The sequence below is a fragment of the Saccopteryx bilineata genome, chromosome 4 (assembly GCF_036850765.1).
Source record: "Saccopteryx bilineata isolate mSacBil1 chromosome 4, mSacBil1_pri_phased_curated, whole genome shotgun sequence".
Lineage (NCBI taxonomy): Eukaryota > Metazoa > Chordata > Mammalia > Chiroptera > Emballonuridae > Saccopteryx > Saccopteryx bilineata.
This window is the reverse complement of record NC_089493.1, coordinates 135,382,972-135,403,717: the sequence shown is the minus strand read 5'-3', so window position 1 is coordinate 135,403,717 and position 20,746 is coordinate 135,382,972. Positions and strand designations below refer to the sequence as shown.

General features: G+C 46.6%; 1 protein-coding gene across 1 annotated transcript in view; it reads left to right on the top strand.

Moving 5' to 3' along the window:
* The window catches only part of SLC22A4 (solute carrier family 22 member 4), a 53,067-nt gene that overhangs the window by 15,534 nt on the left and 16,787 nt on the right, over nt 1-20,746 (top strand). Inside the window, exons 2-4 of the mRNA XM_066278408.1 lie at nt 6,719-6,822; nt 8,129-8,283; nt 16,522-16,693. Coding sequence (XP_066134505.1) covers nt 6,719-6,822; nt 8,129-8,283; nt 16,522-16,693 — 431 coding nt within the window. The remainder of the gene's footprint in view (nt 1-6,718; nt 6,823-8,128; nt 8,284-16,521; nt 16,694-20,746) is intronic.

Below are 20,746 nucleotides of genomic sequence, written 5' to 3'. Positions count from 1 at the left end.
ATGGCTCGATTGGTTCGAGCAAGTTGGCCCCGGGCACTGAGGATGACTTCATGGCCTCACCTCAGGTGCTAAAATAACTCAGTTGCTGAGCAACAGAGCAGTGGCTTCAGATGGTCAGAGCATCGCCCTGTAGGGGGCTTGCTGGGTGGATCTTGGTCAAAGCACACGCGGGAGCCTGTTTGTCTGCCTCCCCACCTCACTTAAAAAAATTGCAACTAAGTTATAAAGAAATTGGGGTGATATATATTCATTATTAGCTACCTACTACTTCTTATTTCCCCCCCCAATGAAAAATAACTATAAGAGGATGTGTTTGAAATCCATTTTTCATTCTTAAATGGATTAATGTTAATTTTTCATTTACACACATTTCTGAGATTGAAGTCCATTTATAAAGGGATTTTATGCTTTATGGTAAAAGCTTTTTGGTCATTGAATACAAAGTTCTTGTTTCTAAGAATGTCTTTGCTTAGTCAGGTTTAAGTGTAACAACCTGCTTTGCTTATTCATTCATGCTGTTTGTTCTAAGTCATGGTTTTGCTTAGGACAAAAGTGTGAGGTTAGTAGAAAGGGTACTGCCATTTAATGAGGCCTGTAATGTGTCAGAACTATGTCAGGCACTCTACTTACTTTTCCTGTCCAGTGCTCACAGCATGCCCATGAAGGAGTAGTAGTGTCTCCTCTTTGAAGATGAAAAAACAGGCTAGTAGGAGTGAATGAGCAGCCCAAAGTCACATAGCCATAAGTGGCAGAACCCAAGACAACCTGTTCTCTTTGTTTAGTGTTGGGCTATCTTCCAGAGTTCTCAGTTCTATGCAGTTCTTTATGGTCTTTTATGGCTTTAGTAAAGGCTAAAATTTGGGCTACTTGAAGAGATCAAGGTTAAGGGTGACTTTTAAAGGATAGTGTGTGATACCACACATTTTCCAAACTTATTTTCCATTACTCCTAATTGTTCAGCTTTTTAAAATTATTATTATTAAGTGAGAGGAGGGGAGGCAGAGACAGACTCCTGCATGCTCCCTGACAAGGATCCACCTGGCAAGCCCCCTACCGGGCAATGCTCTGTACATCTAGGCTGTTGCTCCATTGCTCAGCAACTAAGCTATCTTAGCACCTGAGGCAGAGGCCACAGAGCCATCCTCAGCGTCCTGGGACAACTCGCTTCAATCAAACTATGACTGCGGGAGGGGAAGACAGGGGTAGGGGTTGGGGGTAGGGGTGGTGGAGAAGCAGTTGATCACTTCTCCTGTGTGCCCTGACCAGGAATCGAACCTGGGACATCCACATGCTGGCCAATGGTCTACCACTGAGCCAACCAGTCAGGGCTCAACATTTGTTCATTAACAATTTGTTAAGCATCCACCATGTGCCTAGCCTTGTGCAAGCATTAGTTATCTTAAATAATTATATGAATAGGTTCAGGTTTTAGAACTCTGTCATCTGGAGGAGAATGAGGAAGGGGTGCCTCTTTCCTGCTTTAACCAGAGTGCAAGGGCACGGTGGCCCAGGACAGAGCCTGCCCTGCCCAGGACTGCTGGCCTCATGCATGCATATGTGCATAACTGATCTGTCCTATAAAGTATGCTTGCCCTTGAGCTTTGTGGAAACAGCAACCATGTCTGTTTTGTGCCCTACACAGAGTTTGCACAGTGCAGGTGCTCAATGACAGTTGCATAAATGATTAAGCAATTCCTTTCACCAATCCACTAGACTGTGGTCTGGTCACTTCAATGCTCTGGGCCTTCATTTCCTCATTTATAAATGGGGATAAAGAGAGTACCATTTCACATGGCAACTTTGAGATCCCATGAGATAATACGGTGCACACAGTGAGCACTCAGTACGCTGTAGTCGTCATTCCCATTATTACTGTTGGGAGGGAAGAGAGGCACATCCTTCTATGGCAAGAATGACCTTCCATCCCCTTTTACCTGATGACCTGGGCTTTTATTTCTTCAAGTAGAACTGAACACTAGATGGTCCAGCTACATGGAACTCACTCTGTGCTGTTGGGGAAATCTCGGTCTGAGACCCTGAGGATGAGAAGGACATAGTAACCTTGGAAGGGCACAACCAGTGCCTTCACCCTGCACAGCTTGGGCCAGTAGGTGCCCATATTTCTCTCTCTGTCCAGGCTTTGTGTGGGGTGTGGGTAGGTTATGTTTCACAAATGTTAGTGTTTGACCTGAAATCAGAGGCTCAGAGGAATGCCAGCTAGCTACTCTCCAGGCACCCGCCATAAGCCTCTGAGCTGGATGAGTAGGGGTGTGTGTGTGTGTGTGTGTGTGTGTGTGTGTGTGTGTGTGTACACATGCGCAGAGACCTAAGGCACAGACCTATCCCATCAAGGAAAAGACTGTCTCCTTCTGAGCCTATCATGTCACTGTTAAACACAGAGTTCCTGGGGCCCCAGTTAGTGGGTCCCCAGGACATACCCCTCAGACCTCAAGAGGTTGGGGGCAGGCAAGACCTGGACTCCCCAAGAATACCCCCCTGGTGAAAAGAGCCCCTCTGCAGGCTGTCAGCTGATTTACTGGACTGAAACCCCATAAGCCCCAGCTGGAAATTTGCCAACCCTGTGTTCCATTACTAGGCCCTTTGCAGCTTTCCAAAATTCTCCATGGGCACAGCAACTCCCCAAGAGAGGGCCAGCCCTGGAGCCAACCATGGGTGGCCATGAGGTCCAGCTGCCTACCACTGCTGGGTAGGAGCAGGATCTCTACAGGTAGATGGCAGCCTGCATGGGCCTGGGGCAGGTGGCTACTGTGTGCACATGGCCAGCTCCTGTGTAGCATAATATTGAAAGGGCTTCTTGAGCCCTTCTTCACAGAAAGAGGGGGAACTTAGAGCCATGGCTGCATGGCCTCCAATAAGAGAAGGATGAAGAGCTGGATCTCACCTCACCCTTACAAGCACCCCAATTCAGAGATCCTTCCTCTGATCCCTTCCCTAAAGAGACCAAGCTCGACCCACTACTAGAGCTGACCTCATAGGCATGCTACTTGTGCAGTCACAAGGGGGCCATGCTTGGTTTTAATGTTCTGATATTAACATCTTGAAATTCTTAATAATTTTTGAACAAGGGGGTTCCTGCATTTTCAGTTTGCACATGGCCTGCAAATTAAGGAGCCAGTCCTGCCCGTGTCCTTTGCTCATGTGATGCTTGGCTCCACACTTGACAGCCTTCCTCTTTCCTTTTAGTCTCTAAGTCTTATCTAGCCTCTTCCAAGACAGAGTCCTGACAGAAAACGTTCAAAAACTATGAAGGAGAGCACATTATCTTTGGAAGAGCCTTTCTGCTCCACTGCAGATGGTTGACACATGAATACTCCTACTAAGCTTGAGATCTTGGCTCTGTCCAAGGCCTCCTGCCCCTCTTCCTGCTGTCACATTCCTTGACAAAGTATAGGGGGTGGAATTTAATAAGTTCATTTTGTCCGGCCTTTAGCGTTCGTGTCCAAAGCAAGAGATGCATGCAAGGGTGAGTTCAGAGGCCTGAGTTGGTAACTTGCATATCATTTTACTTGCTACGACTTAAGACAGACCCCAGTTAAGACCCCAGAGCCTCAGTTTACTCTTCTGCAAAATGGGTCACACTCCACATCATGAGCCTGTGTATGTGAGTCTCAATTGCTAATTTTTTTATTTTAGTTTTTATTGTGACAGAGACAGAGAGAGTCAGAGAGAGGGACAGATAGGGACAGAGAGACAAGAAGGGAGAGAGATGAGAAGCATCAATTCTTCCTTGCGGCACCTTATTTGTTCATTGATTTCTCATATGTACCTTGACCGAAGGGCTACAGCAGACTGAGTGAGCCCTTGCTCAAGCCAATGACCTTGGGCTCAAGCTGGTGAGCCTTGCTCAAACCAGATGAGCCCATGCTCAAGCTGGTGACCTCGAGGCCTCCGCATCCCAGTCTGACGCTCTGTCCACTGTGCCACCACCTGGTCAGGCTCAATTGCTAATCTTGCTGTGTGTTGTAACAGATCTCAAGCTCTTTTCTGACACTTTGGCCAGTGAGTTTTGGGAGAGGGTGGCCATTAATTCAGGCACATGTCCTAACTACCTTTCTCAATCCATGGGCTGGCCAGGCCCATGAATCTGGGCGTATAATTTTGGACAGTTTGTGACCTTTCCCCTGAAACCCATTCAGAGACCTCCAGTGAAGCAGTCCTACTCTAGGCTTGGTTTCAGGTTTCTCCTTGGATTGTGCCTGAAGGGTAGAGAGCCGAGATCCTGGGCCACATTGTTTTTCTCCTGCAGAGCTGGCTTGGACATCCTGCTGGTGGCTAGCATCATGTGCATCAGGAGAGGCAGGCTCATGAATCCTGCTATCATCTCTAAGGTAGGACTGTTCTTGAGGACATTACCCTTCACATCATAGAGTGATCCTTTGTGGAAGAAAGTGCCTAGGAGAAAGTTGTCAGGTTGTGGTACTCAGGAAGACTGTGCTCTGCAGAACGAGTTTGTCATTGAGCGCTGAGCGGCGGGGACCCGCAAAGCCCAATGTCAGGGCCACCCCCTGGGCAAGGTGCCAGTGGTCAGTCTCCCCTTGGCTTGGTTCAGCTGCAGCCCTTCCCCCCCCATCCTGTGCTTTCTGTTTGCCCCAATTCCCGAGGCCTTCTGTTTCACTCATTTCTCTCAACCATGTTCTCATACACACCTCTGTCGGCTGCAGGATGAGTTGTGATCCAAATACAGAGAGTCCTTGGGTTACAAAACAGTTCTGTTCCGACAACAGTGATTACCCTGAATTTTGCTGTAAGTCAAAACACACCCCAGCCTAAGACAAACAGAACACTTGCACTTTTAACAGTCCAGAATGGCATAGGTAAGCATACTGGGGGACGCCAACTCCCTGACTCATACGCCACATTACTGCATATTCTTCTACCATGCCCAGACAAACTAGTTCGCCCACGTAGTCCATAAGTACGATGCTAACAGCGTAAGCCGAAACACTCACGTTTCAAGTTTTAAAGTTTTTATGGAAGTGAACGTTGTAAACTCGAAACGTCATATGTTGAAACTGTCATAACCTGAGGACCCCTGTATGTGAATTCATTTTTAAATCTGTTTCAGGGAAGTTGGGAGGATTAAGAACTGAATTGCGCCTGACCAGGTGGTGGCGCAGTGGATAGGGCATTGGACTGGGATGTGGAGGACCCAGGTTCGAGACCCTGAGGACGCCAGCTTGAGCACAGGCTCATCTGGTTTGAGCAAAGCTCACCAGCTTGGACCCAAGGTCGTTGGCTTGAGCAAGGGGTTACTTGGTCTGCTGAAGGCCCATGGTCAAGGCACATATGAGAAAGCAATCAATGAACAACTAAGGTGTCGCAACAAAAAACTAATGATTGATGTTTCTCATCTCTCCCTGTTTCTGTCTGTCTGTCCTTGTCTATCCCTCTCTCTGACTCTCTCTCTGTCTCTAAAAAAAAAAAAAAAAAAAAAAAAGATTGAAAAATAAAACAAAAAAGAACTGAATTGCTTTGCAAATGCCATGGAAGCAGCACCACCAGCGAGTGGAACTGGGATGGTGGGGGTGGGGGTAGGGGTGTTTCCTCCAGACCCACGATTTTCAGCCTTTTTCATCTCCTGCCACACATAGGCTAATTACTATAATTCTGCAGCACATTAAAAAAATATATGATATTTTTTTGCCAGTCTGACAAAAAGAATAGGTATAATTATGATTCACTCACACCTCACACTGATGGCCATTGTTGTGTTGCCTGTTGTCATTTTTTAGTTGACAATCTAAGGGAAAACAGGTCAGTGCCCCAGACTAAATAGGTGCTGCATGCTTTAAAAGTTCTCACAGCAGCCTGGTGCACCACGGCACATCGGTTGAAAATCACTGCTCTAGATGGACCATCTGGCCACACACAACCCACAGCCCAAAATACTCATTGACACCTGCTTATTTTTTTTTAAGTAAATGAAAGTTAATTGAACACACATTGAAATTTTTACAACTTCCCTTGAGATTTTGCCAAATTGACTTAAGTCAAGAGCTGGGAGGAACTAGGACTCTAATCATAAACCCTCAGTTTATGGACCAACCAGCAGGGACTTGCTAGATCCATAGCAGCCCGTGACCCTGGGGAGGGGCTGGCCCACGCTTCTGGGAAGGCTGGTCAGGAAGGAGGGTAGAGGAGTGCAGATAGGAGATAAGGTACTCACCCTCCAGTTCAGGGGGCCCCGATCAAGCTTGCCTTCTGGTATGAATGGACCAGGGACACAGGATGCTCCAGAGGCGTACCCAGAGCATGTGATCACTTGCACTTCTCAGCAAGGAAGAATAAACTTTTACACCTGGACCAAGTGATCATGCCCTCTGTCCTGCCCCTCTGGAGTTGGTAACACCATCCCTCTGTTCTCGAATGCCTTCTGAAGCAGACATGCCATCTTGGCTTCACACTACTTTGCAGCTGAAGGTCACTGTCACGAGCATGGCCTCAGCTTGCTTCTCGCTGTGTGACGTGAGCAGGGCCAGAGGCATCGCCTTCCCTTTCAGAAGAGGAAGGGGTCTCGAGGAGGACAGTGACTTGCCCCTGGACAAGGTAGTCAGTAGTTGACCCCAGAGCTGTGAGGCTTATGCCCTTCACCCAAAGGTGAGCCTGCCATGGCTGCTGACTAGTATTCCCTCGGAGCTGGGCTGCGGCTGGGCCTCTGAGGAGCCGAGCTCATGCTTCACATTGTTTTCCCTGGCAGTGGAGCCTGGTGTGTGAGGAAGACTGGAAGACGCCCCTCACCTCCTCCCTGTTCTTTGTAGGCGTGCTCCTTGGTTCCTTCGTGTCAGGGCAGCTGTCAGACAGGTAAGGAGCCTAGGAGGGAGGAAAAGTGGGGTAGGGCCCCTTGCCTGTCTTGGGGTTGGACTGAATTCAAAATATTTGCACCCAGAGAAAGGGAGGCACCTCAGGCCAACAAGTCAGTGGCAGGAGGAGCCATGATGTCTGTCCTGTTTTTCCCGACCTCAGCCCCTTTCCAGGACCCACTAGGAAGCGGAGTCCTCAACACACCAAAACCCTCAGAAAGGCACACTGCCATCACCACTGCCTCCCACCCCACCCCTAACTCATGGATGATGTGTGATCTGTCCACAAACAGCCGTCAGCCAGAGCCAGGGCCAGATAGCAAGCACATGCTCGCTAACTGCACCCACCTCTGCTCTGGGTCGGGCCTCTGACTGGGCTCGGGGGCCACAGAGCTGACCTGGAGCTCACAGTCTGGAGGGGACAGCATCACAGCTACAGGAGAAGTACCCTCTGACCCCTGAATATTCTGTGCACACCAGGGCAGGAAGGTGGGAGTGCTAAATGGCAGTGTTGGGGAAGACCTCCCAGCAGGTTGGCTGTCCATTCTCTTGTTACAAAGCCCAGTGGGACCCCAAGCTCAACAGCCTGAGACCTGAATTTAGAAAATGGAGCAGGAGACTGTTCTGCTCACACCTGTGCTCCATTCCTCCCATCTATCACTATCCGGATGTGAAATTAAGACTTAAGTCAACTACAGGATCACTAATGGACATTGCTGGAAGTTACACTTCCCATAGAGCAGTGGTTTGCAATTTTGGTTGCACATCAGACTTACCTGGAAAAAATGCTCAAATTTCAATGGCCAAACTGTATTCCAGACCATAAGAATCTCAGGAGGCCGATGTGGGCACCCGTATTTTTTGAAGGTGATTCGAAGTGCAGCTAAGGTTGAAGACCACTGCTATGGAGGGAGTCTTTGTTCTGGATTGACAGAATTCCCATGTTGCTGATATCAGATGTGCCACTGTGTCCACCTTCTACAAATGTGGCGGTAGCTTCTACCTGTGGCTTGTTCTAAAGAGTAGTCATGTGGTCATGTGGTCCTTGCATAAGTTGCTCTGTGCTTTCAAGATATAATATTTCCACAGGAGGCTTAGAATCTCAAAAGGTAACTCCAGGGCAGGTGGATGCCTGAGGCCTCACTAAGGAGGAACCTGGGAGGCTGTGAATGACAGGGAGAAAAGTCTATCATGCCCCCCAAAAACGAGGTCTGCAGTGATGCCTGGCTTGGCACTTCCCACACGCCCCAGGTTACAGAGCTGCTGTGAGGGCACGTGCCATGTTCTGTGCTGTCTGTACCCCACAGGTTTGGCAGGAAGAGCATCCTCTTTGCAACCATGGCTGTGCAGACTGGTTTCAGCTTCCTGCAGATTTTCTCTGTCAACTGGGAGATGTTCACCGTGCTGTTTGTCATCGTAGGCATGGGCCAGATCTCCAACTATGTGGTGGCCTTCATACTAGGTAAGAATGTCTTCTGACCCTTGCGGCTTCTCCTTCCAGCCCTCTGAGAGGCCCAGGAAGAGGGGCCACTGAAAAGGACACAGAAGAAATCACCTCAAACCAGGAGCTGTGCTTCCAAACTGGGATCAGCGTTGGACATGCATGGGGCGGAGGGGGCAGCAGCCATGGGGCAAGGCAGCACTTACAGCAAGTCAGCTCTGCTAGGAATGTGGTGGCTCAGCTCTGTGCTGGGAATGTGGTGGTGAATACAAGAAACTCGTGAGAACCAGCCATCTAAAAACTGAGACACGTTTCAGGAGTACAGGGCTTGACAAAGGCAAGAGTGGGAGTCTTGTGAAGGGGATGGCCTAGGGATGTCTGGTTACTGTGAAAGCTCGAGACTTCTGCCTGGGACAGGGCAAGCGAATGTTCCCAGTAGCTGTGCATGGCCCTGGAAGGACTTAGGCTAGTTGGCGTGGCCAGTACACAGGTGGAAGAGGCATAGGTCAGACAGGAGTTCAGTTCCAGCCCACTGTTGTTGAGCATATCTGCTCTCACCCTGAGTTGGAGCCCACCCCTAGAGCGTATCAGCTGCATGCAGAACCAGCCCCATTGCTGATAGCCCAGTCTCCTAATAACAGCCTTGCTTGTGGAATATCAGGCTGCATGAAAGGGACTCACAAGCTAAAGGCCATGAGAAGGCTGCCAGGGCACTCACCGGCTTCTCCTGGGAGGAAGTCAAGTGAGCTCCAGGCAGGTTGGTCAGGGAGTCCACAGGAGTGAGAGTCCCCAACATGCTCTCTGAGCCTACCTGCTTTCTCGGAACAGGTGACAGAAGAGGAGATGAAGGGCACCTCTGGGACAATAGACACCATATCCCATACTATTTAGTGTGATAATTAGGGGATATTTCAAAATGAATATGAAGCAAAAAAAATATCCTCTAATTTTTGTAACTTGTAGGCTTGGTACTATCCCAAGCCTTGTAGGCTTGGTGCTGTTGTCACTGTGTAATTATTAGCAGTGCCTCTTTAATGAAAGTCTAATGATATTATTGTCGTCTCAAAAGTCTGGATCTGGTAAGATGATTCTGATCACTTTTAGGTCTGGATCACTCATCGGATTTGGAGATACTGTGTTTTCTTAGTTGAGGATATATATACCTTTTGCAGATTGCCAGAATGGAATTATTCAAATTCCACTCTTTTAATCATTTTTGAAGAGCCCTTACCATGGGCCAGCCTCCATGACTGAGGAGGGTGGAGGGGAGAATATGTTGAACCCACATGGGCCTGGCAGATAGCACCCTCTTCACAGGCTCCAGTAGGAGGGGTGTCTCTCCTTACTGTAGAGGGAAAGAGGGGAGCAAGCTTCTTTTTAAAGAAGGTCATTTGTCACAGAGAGCTTCAGGACAGTGGTGCTGGAAACTGGGGAGTAGAGGTATTTAAGGCAGAAATTTCAAACTCCTAATACCCAATGGCTCCAAGGACACAGGGTTTTAGGGCACAGCAAAGCCTATCGTTCTCATGGTCTAAATCCCCCAAAATCTGTCTTCCTTGTGGCAACCCTCCTGATACTCAGAAAGCCCAATGTATGGCTTGGCTTGGATCAGAGACAAACCAGAGACTAAACAGGCCTCCTCAAAACAGAGGGCTCTGCCAGAGGCCAGCACACCCTTTTAGGAGAGCATAAAGGGCTATCTAAAGTAGAAGGCAGAGAATCATGGGGAAGCCAGAGAAGCCTTATTATTGGAATTGGCTTATAATTGGAATCCAAGTACGGTTTGTGTCAGAGACAGTATTGCTCAGGTGCTGCTGAATGACTGAATGACTGGCATTGAGACCTGCCTTTGTAGCGGCACAGGGTGCTCCTGAGACCATGGAGCCTTTCTGTGTGAGCGGATGAGGCTGAGATATCCCACCTACAGGAGAGTCCTGCCCAGCTGGCCCTGAACTACAGTCCACTCCCCTTCCTGCTGTCCATGCTGAGAAGAGGGAGAGGGGCAAATGGAAAGTAAAATCACGGAAGGTCAGCCAGAGCCTAGATGTACAAACCAGGGTCACTGAGCAGACACTGGGTGCAACAGGCTCTCCATCAGCCTGAGCTGGGGCTGTCATAGGGTGCTCTGGGAGCCACCCTGACTGTGGTCTTACTCTACCATGCTCCATGTGAAGCTGCTGTCCTGGTGTGGGACTCTCTGTGTTCAGTTCTCAGGTCTGAACCTTCTTAAGAGAGTCACTGAAAACCAACCCGCCCCCTGGAAGAGCCAGGCTCCCTTATTAGAACCTAGGGTGTGGTGAGGTGATGGACCCAACAAGGGCACTATGGGGCTGTTTCCTGCAGCACAGCAGCTGTCTCTGGTGTTTCAGGGCTAAAATAGTGAATTTCTGGTTTTGACTAAAATCAGCCACTGGGGTCTGGGCTGACAAGTTGTGTCCACGCCTTCACTTTGCCCTCTGGCTCTAGGGAAGAGTTAGCAAGACACCACATAATCTTCAGTTTTAAGAGTCTTCACCTTAATTCAAGAAGCAGAATTACTCCTATTCTTTAAGCGGTACAAAAATGGATCCTCTCCTTGCTCTGGTTTTTAAAAAGCCTTCCAGAATCATAGGAGACAAAAAAAGGGATAGAGAAGCAGTGCTACCCAAAGGAACATAAAGTGGCTGCACCTGGAAGTGAGGGACCTGTTGAATGACACGGTTTTAGAAGGAAATGACCACTCAGGACCAAGGACACTGACCCTCCCCACACTCCAGCTGCCATCACAATCTCCTACTGTTTCCCAGAAATAATACCTTCAACCTGTCCACAGCCTTTGGGGTAAAATGCCAGCGGCCTCCCTCATAACTAGCTGCTTAAATTTATTTTGCACACTTAACTGCCTTTTATCTTGACTGATCCACTCACTCAGTATTTTACCAATACTCATAGCATTGACATCCTATGCAGTATTTGTTTCTTAAAGTTCTGTTCCTCTGATGTCTAGATGTGTTCTTCATTTTGATAAGTATGCAACTGATTGCATCTTCCTTTATTACTTTGGATGCCAGGAAGCTCAAGAAAAATTGAAATTTAACTCTATCAATTATGCAGCCTTTATATATATATATATATATATATATATATATATATATATATATATATATATATATATATATATATTTATTTATTTTATTTTTTAAAATGAAGTTACGGGAGATACAGAGATAGACTCCCACATGTGCCCCTACTGGAATCTACCCGGCAACCCCCATCCAGGGCCAATAGTCTATCCCTCTGGGCCTATGCTCGTGACCAAGGTATTGTTAGCATCTGAGGCGGAGGCTCCACAGAGCCATCTTCAGCAGCCGGGGCTGACTTGCTTGAATCAATAAAACCATGACTGTGGGAGGAGAAAAGAGAGAGAGAGAAGAGGGAGAGGGAAGAAGCAGATGATTGTCTTTCCTATGTGCCCTGACCAGTAATCGAACTCAGGACTTCCACATGCCGGGTCAATGCTCTAATACTGAGCCAACTAGCCAGGGCTTCAGCCACATATTTTAAAAATGTTTTTAAACAGAGATATAATTTACATACCATTATACTCACTCTTTTAAAGTTTATCACTCAGTGGTTATTGGTATACTCACAAAGTTGTGCAATTATCAACTCTATTGAACTCCAGGATGTTTTCATCACTTCCAAAAGATACCCTGTACCCATTAGCAGTCCTTCCCCATTCCCCTCTTTCCCTAGCCTCTGGCAACCACTGATGTACTTTCTGTCTATATGGATTGGTCTATTCTGGACATTGTATTTCTGACAAATGGAATCATACAATATATGGCCTTTGTGATTCACTTCCTTCACTTAATGTTTTCAAGATTGGTCCATGTCAGAGCAAGAATCAATATTCCATTGTATGGTCACACCATATCTTGTTCATTCATTCATCAGTGGATGGACATCTGGGTTGTTTCCACTTTTTGGCTATTATGAATATGTGCTATGAACATTCAAGTACAAGATTTTTGTGTATATGTTTTCAGTACTCTTGGGTAAGCACCAAGGAGCAGAACTGCTGGGTCATTTGCTAATGTACGTTTAACCGTTTAAGAAACTGCCAGACTGTTTTTCCAAAGTGATCAGTTGCATATTTTTATTCTTTTCTCCAAGACATAACTTTTAACCTTTTTTTATTTTATTTTAAAATATTTAATTCTGCCATCATTTTATTATATTAAAACTATAAGCTATCTCAAAATCTTCAAGGGATAAAATAAGGTAGAAATACATTTTAAAAGATGCAGAAATTTGCGGACACCCCTTGTTTGCAGGCACTGTATGAAGGAAGAAGCAAGGACTCACACCTGTGTGTTTTCAAGGAGCTCATATCTGGGTGGCAGAGGCAGCCAGTGCAGTTTTTACTATGGACAAGGGTCATCATGGGTGGGGCAGGAGTGGGGGGAGCACAGATCACTTTTCTGGGTATATGCAGAGATAGGAAAGGCTACTTTTAACTAGAATGATCTGTGAAGGTTCATGCAAGACCTAGAAGGCACTGAGCAGGGGAGCATCTGTTAAACTGAAGAGAATTCTGAGTATTTTCTAGGTAGCAAAGAGAGATTTTGCTGTCTCCCATTGGTGTTTTTTTTGTGTTTGTTTGTTTATCAAAGGCACTGTACTTTCCATCATTCCCCTCACATGAGTTTTACCAGAATAAAGGAATTATCTGTTCCTGAGCACCTACCATGTGCCAGACTCTCTCCAAGTCATTTTGCATACATTATCTCAGTTCCCCTAGTAATAACTTCATAAAATAAGACTATCAAAGTCTCTCCTGAAGTCCAGGCTCTCTGCACATGCCTGATGGAGACCACTCGCAGCCCAGGGTTCTCTGGATCCTACACCATAACCTGGCAACTGAACCATGGTTTTGTTTCTTGCCTGGGGTCTGCTGCAGGACTCTGTTGGTCTTGCCTCCATGTTGAATGGACTCACTGGTTCCTGACCGGATCCATGGTTGGCTACCGCAGAAAGGGCCCGCTCAGTGTGGAAGTGAGCCTGGCTCTCTCTGAGTCACTCCCTTGAAGAGAGAAATGCTCAGATGCAGTCAGCAGTGACAGACAGTGGGTGAACACTCTGGCTAGGACATGCCCCTTTGGCTTAGATATCAGAAGTGTGACTCCCAAAAGATACTCAGATGCCCAAGCAGACTCAAAACCAACTGAGCTTTACCCTGGGAGCAAACACCTAGAGAGTCAAAGAGACCAGGTCAGGAATCCCCAGCTGGCAGAGTCCGAAGTTGCCTTGAGGTCTGAATCCTCTCTTAGTGTTCCTCAAAAGGGGCTGGTTGGTTCCCAGTTGGTTCAGAGACCAACCTAGGCAAAGAAAATTCAAATTCTCACTTCTGGAAGGGGGATATGGCCTCCCTCATCTCCCGTGCATGTCTCCATTAGAATCTCAGTTGAAGGACTGCTTGACAGGGCCAAGGTTTTGCCCCTAGTGGTTTTTCCTAGGCATTATCCATAGGTCAAACAGATCAGACTTAAATCTTGGCTGCCCCATTTATTGCATAGATGTGAAATTTTTTTTAACTTTTCCATTGATAAGAGAGAGAGAGAGAGACAGAGAACAGAAGGGAAAGAAGGAGGGTAAGGGCAAGAAAGAGAAGGAGAGAAGCATAAACTCATTGTTCCACTCAGTTGTTCCACTTAGTTATGCTCTCATTGGTTGCCTCTCGTATGTGTCCTGACCAGGGATTGAACCATGACCTCAGTGTGCTGGGATGACACTTTATCCACTGAGCCACCTGGCCAGGGCTTACAAAGGTGTGAATTTAGGCAATTTATTCCAGTATTTTAACTTTCAGCTGATTACATATAAAATAGAAGTAATATTTGTCTATAATTGTTGTGAAGATTCAAAGAGATAATACAGATAAACTCTTAGTCTGGAACCTGAAATAAAGTGCTCACTCAGCAAAATGCTAGCAATGATGATGATGATGATGATGATGATGATGATGAAGGAGGAGGAGGAGGAGGAGAAGGAGGAGGAGGAGAAGGAGAAGGAGGAGGAGAAGGAGGAGGAGGAGGAGAAGGAGAAGGAGAAGGAGGAGGAGGAGGAGAAGAAGGAGGAGGAGGAGGAGAAGGAGAAGAAGGAGAAGGAGAAGGAGAAGGAGAAGAAGAAGAAGAAACAACCATCTAAAAGTCAGGGAATGAAAGTCGTTCTAACAAGGAACTATTCAGGTTCATGCCATCCATGTTGCTCCACACACAGAAAGGTAGAGAGGCAGATTTATGAAGCTTCTGTCCTCCATGGTCGTTCCACAAAGTAAGAATAACTCTGCTCTGGCCTGGAGTCTAGACTTAGATTCTCCAGGAGCCCACTGGTACAACTTCTCTCTCTTGTCACGGTCATGGAACTATGGAGTTGCTCCCTTGCTCACAATTCTACAAGATTCTCACATGGTCCTGTGCGCTTTCTGTTTCCCACAATCATTCTCTGCTGCTTCACTTCTGAGCCTCTGCTTAGGAATAAAGTGCCCCCTATTCATCCCCATATCGTGATAATCACAGGCAAAGTGTTTAGAAACCATAGCATGGACAGCCTTCCTATGGAGTAGTAAGAAGGTCATTAATGCCTGACCTGTGGTGGCTCAATGGATAAAGCGTCGACCTGGAAATGCTGAGGTCGCCGGTTCGAAACCCTGGGCTTGCCTGGTCAAGGCACATATGGGAGTTGATGCTTCCAGCTCCTCCCCACCTTCTCCCTCTCTGTCTCTTTCCCTTTCTCTCTCCTCTCTAAAATGAATAAATTTAAAAAAAAATCTTAATTAAAAAAAAAAAAAGAAGGTCATTAATGAAATAAGAGAAAGTCTGGAAATAACATTCACAATCCTCAAAGAGGTCAGGCCCAATCCTTGAAAATGAAGTTAGAGGCTGAGAAATGCCGTGGGTGGTCCACAGTCGAGGATGGAAGAGGCACACAGTACTAGCCATTTCTGTTAGTCTGGTTTTAGAAATGGCTGTTCCAGAGGGAGCCACTGAGGCCCAGGGCTCATTGATGCTGAGTGAGGAAGAAGTGGGGTGGGGATAGGAACAGGTCAGCAGGGAGCATGAGAAACGCAGCAAAAAAGGAATTTTATGCTTCTGTGGTATTAGCCCTTTATTCCTTAGCCTCTGCTTAGGACATGTAAACATGGTTGAGAAAATCTCTATTGAAAGCCAAGCCTGGATGGCATTTGAATGATTCATTTTGTAATTTCTGGGCTATTTTTCTGTAAAGATGGAAAGACTTCAGCAAAAGGCGAAGCAGTTGCCATTGGCCAGCACTTTGCCCCTGGGGACCACGAGTGGACTCTGGAAAGGGCCTGGAGCTCTGTGACAACAGAGGAGCTGTTCTTGGATTCTGAAGGGTAGGCAGCATCTCTAGAAGAACGGGTGCCCAGCCAGCCATGTGGCGCTGAGCAGAGCAGGACCCAACAGCCACCTGCATGTCCTTTCCCAAAACAGGGCCCAATACCAAGCAATCCTGGGCCTTTGTGATGTTCTGGGAGAGCTCTGTGGACTTCCCCAGGTGTGTGGGCAGCTCCAGGGCTGCTGCCTGCTGGGCCAGCAGAACAGCACCTTCTTTTCTCTCCTCGGTCTGAATGGACTGTGTCAGCCTGGAGCTGATCTCTGTGCACAGTGTGGCTGCAGGGAAATTCAGCCCCTGGCTCTGGGGACCTTCTCTGTTCACCTCAAGAGCCAGCTGGATCCCATTTACCACTTCTCAGTGCTCAAGGGTGGCAAAGAGTGGCCTAACACCACTCAGTAACTGGGAACTCTCCTCTGTTTCCCAAGAGGCTGGTGTCTGTGTATGTCCAGTGGAGAATTATGGGAAAGGCTAAATGCACTGTGATCCCACAGAGCCCCACAGAAGAGCCCCCACTGTCTCCCAGAACACCCTCTCTCTGATTTTGGAAATTTGGCATTCCCAGAAGAGATTACCTCTTGGGGCTGGACTTGTTATTTCTGTGACATGGCATGATCTTTAAGAAAAAAACAAAAACAAAAACTATGGCTCCTTTAAAATCTCATGAAAACTTAACTTCCATTAGGTGGTAAGTCTTGAGTCACTTCTTCCATCCTGACCATTCCTGCCCTGGGCCATGAGACGAATGCCTTTTCTCTTTTGTAAATGACTGTAGTTTGAATTCTAACTGCCAGGTAATGATGTAAAAAGCAAATATTAAACTGAGTTAAAATGCTAATATTCCTCCCTTGTTTTGAACAGGAACAGAAATTCTTGGCAAGTCAGTGCGTATTATATTCTCTACGTTAGGAGTGTGCACATTTTTTGCAGTTGGCTACATGCTGCTGCCACTGTTTGCTTACTTCATCAGAGACTGGCGGATGCTGCTGCTGGCGCTGACGGTGCCGGGGCTGCTGTGCGTCCCGCTGTGGTGGTGAGTGTGGCTCAGCCCCAGGCCCCAGACAGCCCCCTGCTGCAGGCCAGCACAGCCTGGAGCCGAGAGCCTGTGCTGATCCTAGTGTGATCTCACCAGAGCTGGCTGATGCCGGCCTCAAAGCCCAGCAACTGTGCGCCTGGCTGAGTGGGCTTGTGTGCTGGGCTTTAATTCTCCACTGTCCCACAAATCACCCTTCTCCAGAAATCCAGACCCACGTACCCCCCAACCCAGTTCTCCCCATCTTGTCTGCTATTTATGGTTGCTTTTATTTATGGAGATGGTCCTTTTGGGTTTTGCTGTTTTCAAATCCACCCCCTGCTCTTTTGAAACGTTCCTCTCTCTAGGAAATCTCTTTCCTCTTACAGTCTCAACTAATGTAGTTTCTTCCCTTGAGCATCTAATATGTTCCTATTTATCTGCTTTGTCCAGAAGGGGGAGAGGATTACTTTCGTTTAACGAGTTTTCAGAGAAGTGATTTCATATCTCCTCCCTCAACCCTCCAACCTCATTTGGACATACCAGTATGGGAATCACAGGGACTGGAAATACAGGCCCCGGTTTTACTCGATATTGTTATATGGGAAATTTCAGGTGAGAGAACAGATTAAGAAAAAAGGAATAACTAAGGTTCTAGCCATACCCTCTTTTGGAGGATTTTCCATTTCTTTGGATTTTCATGTGTAAGACCCTCGCCGGGTCTGGCACATTCTCTCTCTCATTAACTTTTTGGTTTGGTTTCATGATATCAAAATCAAATCTTCCAGCAGTGACTGCTCTACTGAACTGTTTAATCTCTACCTGTTTACCCACAATAAATGTTTCTTCGATCATTTTTTAGAAGGCACAGTTTAGACTAGCTCATGGTTGCCCTGTCCTATGGACATGCTGCCTGGGAAGTTGACTAAAAGGTACTTCATCTTGTTGCAATTGTTTGGCAGCCGGAGAGGCTGACAGGTAGCACATCTTGGCCTTGCTGGACCAGATGGCTTAGGTTGGACCCACTGCAAGCTACTACTATCTTTTTATGGTTTACCAGTGTAAATTTTTGGCATTGGTGTGTGGCTGGGGGGAGGCGGGGGGAAAGCACTTTTATTTTTTCTTACTTTCCTAGAATTTGAAAGACAGTGTATTAAAAGTTAGCTAGTACCCTGATTTGGAAGATTCCTCTGGAACCCAACCTGGAGTTCAGGAAAGCTTTTGGTGAACAAGGGCAGGCCATTATCTACACAGCTCTGCCTCCAAGGAAAGCAAGCACTCCAGATTTACAAAAGCAGGGCAGTTTTCTGGAATAGCAGTTATCATCATCATCATCATCATCATCATCATCAGCACCATCATCACACCCACTGTTCCTGTCTCCACAACCTCCTTGCTAACTGAATCTAGTGTAAATAACGGTGACCCAAGGTTCTCTAAGACACAATACAAGATTACTACTCATAGGTTATTTTCTGCCTCTTCAGATGATGGTTTTATGTTTTTAAATTTTTTATTTATTGATTTCACTGAGAGAGGAAGGGAGAGAGAGAGAGAGAGAGACAGAAACATCTATCTGTTCCTGGATGTGCCCTGACCGGGGATCGAATCGGCAACTTCTGCACTTCAGGATGAAGCTCTAACCAAATGAGCTATTGGCCAGGACCAGATGATGATTTTAATTATTAATGTTCCCTGCCTCTAGTTGTCTTTTTTGCATAAGAGACCAGTACTTTTAAAATATGTTCTAGTCAAACTTATAACTGTATAATTCTATCAGAGAGAGAGAAAGAGAATAAAATTAGGAGGTTCTGATTGACCGACTCTAAGAAATTAGTAGGGATTTTAATTTGTGGGGCTTGAATCTTTGCCTCAGGACCAAATAACACAGTGAGGAATAACTCTGATAGGTCAGCCCCTTGAGTTTCCAGCTGAGAAGACCCATCCTATAGGAAGTGGCCTCACTCTTGCCCTAAGGAGAGTTCTTTCTTGTGCTGCACACACTGGTCTGAGAGTGCCCCTGGCCATGGGCATAGTGTTCCAGGGGCAGCACTGCCCCAGATAGAGGCAGCCTGAGGCCAGCACTAACAAGCATGCTTGTTCTGAAAAGTCAAAACAACAGTCTTATCATTTTCCTATAAAAACACAATAGTTTTATTCTGAACATCTCGTCCTTGTGGGTGGGCCTTCCTGAAGTGAGGCTGATCCATCCAGTGAGGTGACATAGGGGCTGCTTTGGGCCACTGGGCTCCCTGATGCCTGCTCAGTGTGTTACATAGACTCTCCCGTAACATCCCTCTCCTGTTCAGTCTGAATTAAAGCTGCAGAGAGGCTATCGTGTACAACTCGTTTGGCACTCCACTACCTTTTGAAATGATCAGCTAGACTTGATTCTTCATGCACAAAAAAGCCATGGCAGTTCACTAGCAGAGATTGCAGCCAGCCTCAGTATGTGGGCGCTAGAAATGGGAGGGGAGCCTACCAGCGTCACTGCAGGTAGGCTGGGGGTTTTTACCACCCAAGTTCCCTTTAAAAGTCTTGGCAGTGAGTGACCACAAGTATAAATGGAATGTGTTAGGAGTGGGGAAGGAGCCCATAGGTGCAACATGGGGAAAGCTTTCCAGTATCTAGCTGCCTGGCCATCAGGAACCTGAGGCAATCATGTACCACAGGGCTTGCAGTAAGAAAAATAGAATATTTTTAAGAACAACTTGGTTAGGCAAAGGTACTTCTCAGAGGTGGACGTGCCCATGACATACACAGTGGCTGTGTAGTAAGACCTCTAATTCTGCACTCTGATCATAGTATCTAGACACATGCTGCTTTTTATATTAAAATTAATTAAAAGTAAATAACATTAAAAATTCGTTTCTTCAGTCACACTAGTTGTACTAGCTCAATAGCCATGTGTGGTTAGTGGCTACTGTACTGGACAGCCCAGCTCTAGTTACTGCAGGTCAGTGACCTAACATCATCACAGTTGCTACAGGGACCAAGTAAGGGCATTTCTGAAAAATACTACTGTGCTAGTAGGCTGGGGCAAGGAGTGGGGGGGGTGGCCATTTGATAAGTTGTGTTTTGCTCTGAAATCATTCCTACTAAATGAAGCTTTGGAGGGGCCCATTTAATTATTGGAGGCCTCTGTGTCTGCTACATGTACCATATTTCCCCATGTATAAGATGCACCCTTTTCCAAAAAATTTGGTGTCTAACACCTGGGTGCATTTTATACAGTGGTTGTGACATTTCAAATGCCATAGAACTGACCTGTGGTGGCGCAGTGGATAAAGCGTCAACCTGGAAACGCTGAGGTTGCTGGTTCAAAACTCTGGCTTCCCGGGTCAAGGCACATATGGGAGTTGATGCTTCCTTCTCTCTCCCCCCCCCATCTTCCCTCTCTATAATAAATAAATAAATAAAAAATGCCATAGAACTGAGGATGAGGCAGTATATGAAGACAGTCATTCGTCAGCAGACACAGATGAGGATAAGCTAATGGATGGGAGTTTTGATAGTGATGAGGAGTTGTATGAATTTTATGATGAATAAAACAAGTTCAATAACTTTATGTAATACTTTTTTTTTTCAAATTGCGGGCCCCAAAATTAAGGTGCATCTTATACATGGGGAAATACAGTACTGTACTTCTAAGATAACCAAGTACTGACGAATAAGTAAGAAATAAACACTGGCAGAAGAATGACTAAAAGACTCTAAGAAATAAAAATTAGGAAAGAATTTAAAGATGTAAATAAATGTATATATGATAAAAATAAATAAAAAAGTAATAGAAAAATGAGGAAAAAGTCAATTGTGTTTGACTATCAGTTAACATGTTGAAAGATTGTGTAATTTAAGCCCTGGCCGGTTGGCTCGGTGGTAGAGCGTCAGCCTGGCATGCGGGGGGACCCGGGTTCGATTCCCGGCCAGGGCACATAGGAGAAGCGCCCATTTGCTTCTCCACCCCCTCCTCCTTCCTCTCTGTCTCTCTCTTCTCCTCCCGCAGCCAAGGCTCCATTGGAGCAAAGATGGCCCAGGCGCTGGGGATGGCTCCTTGGCCTCTGCCTCCAGGCG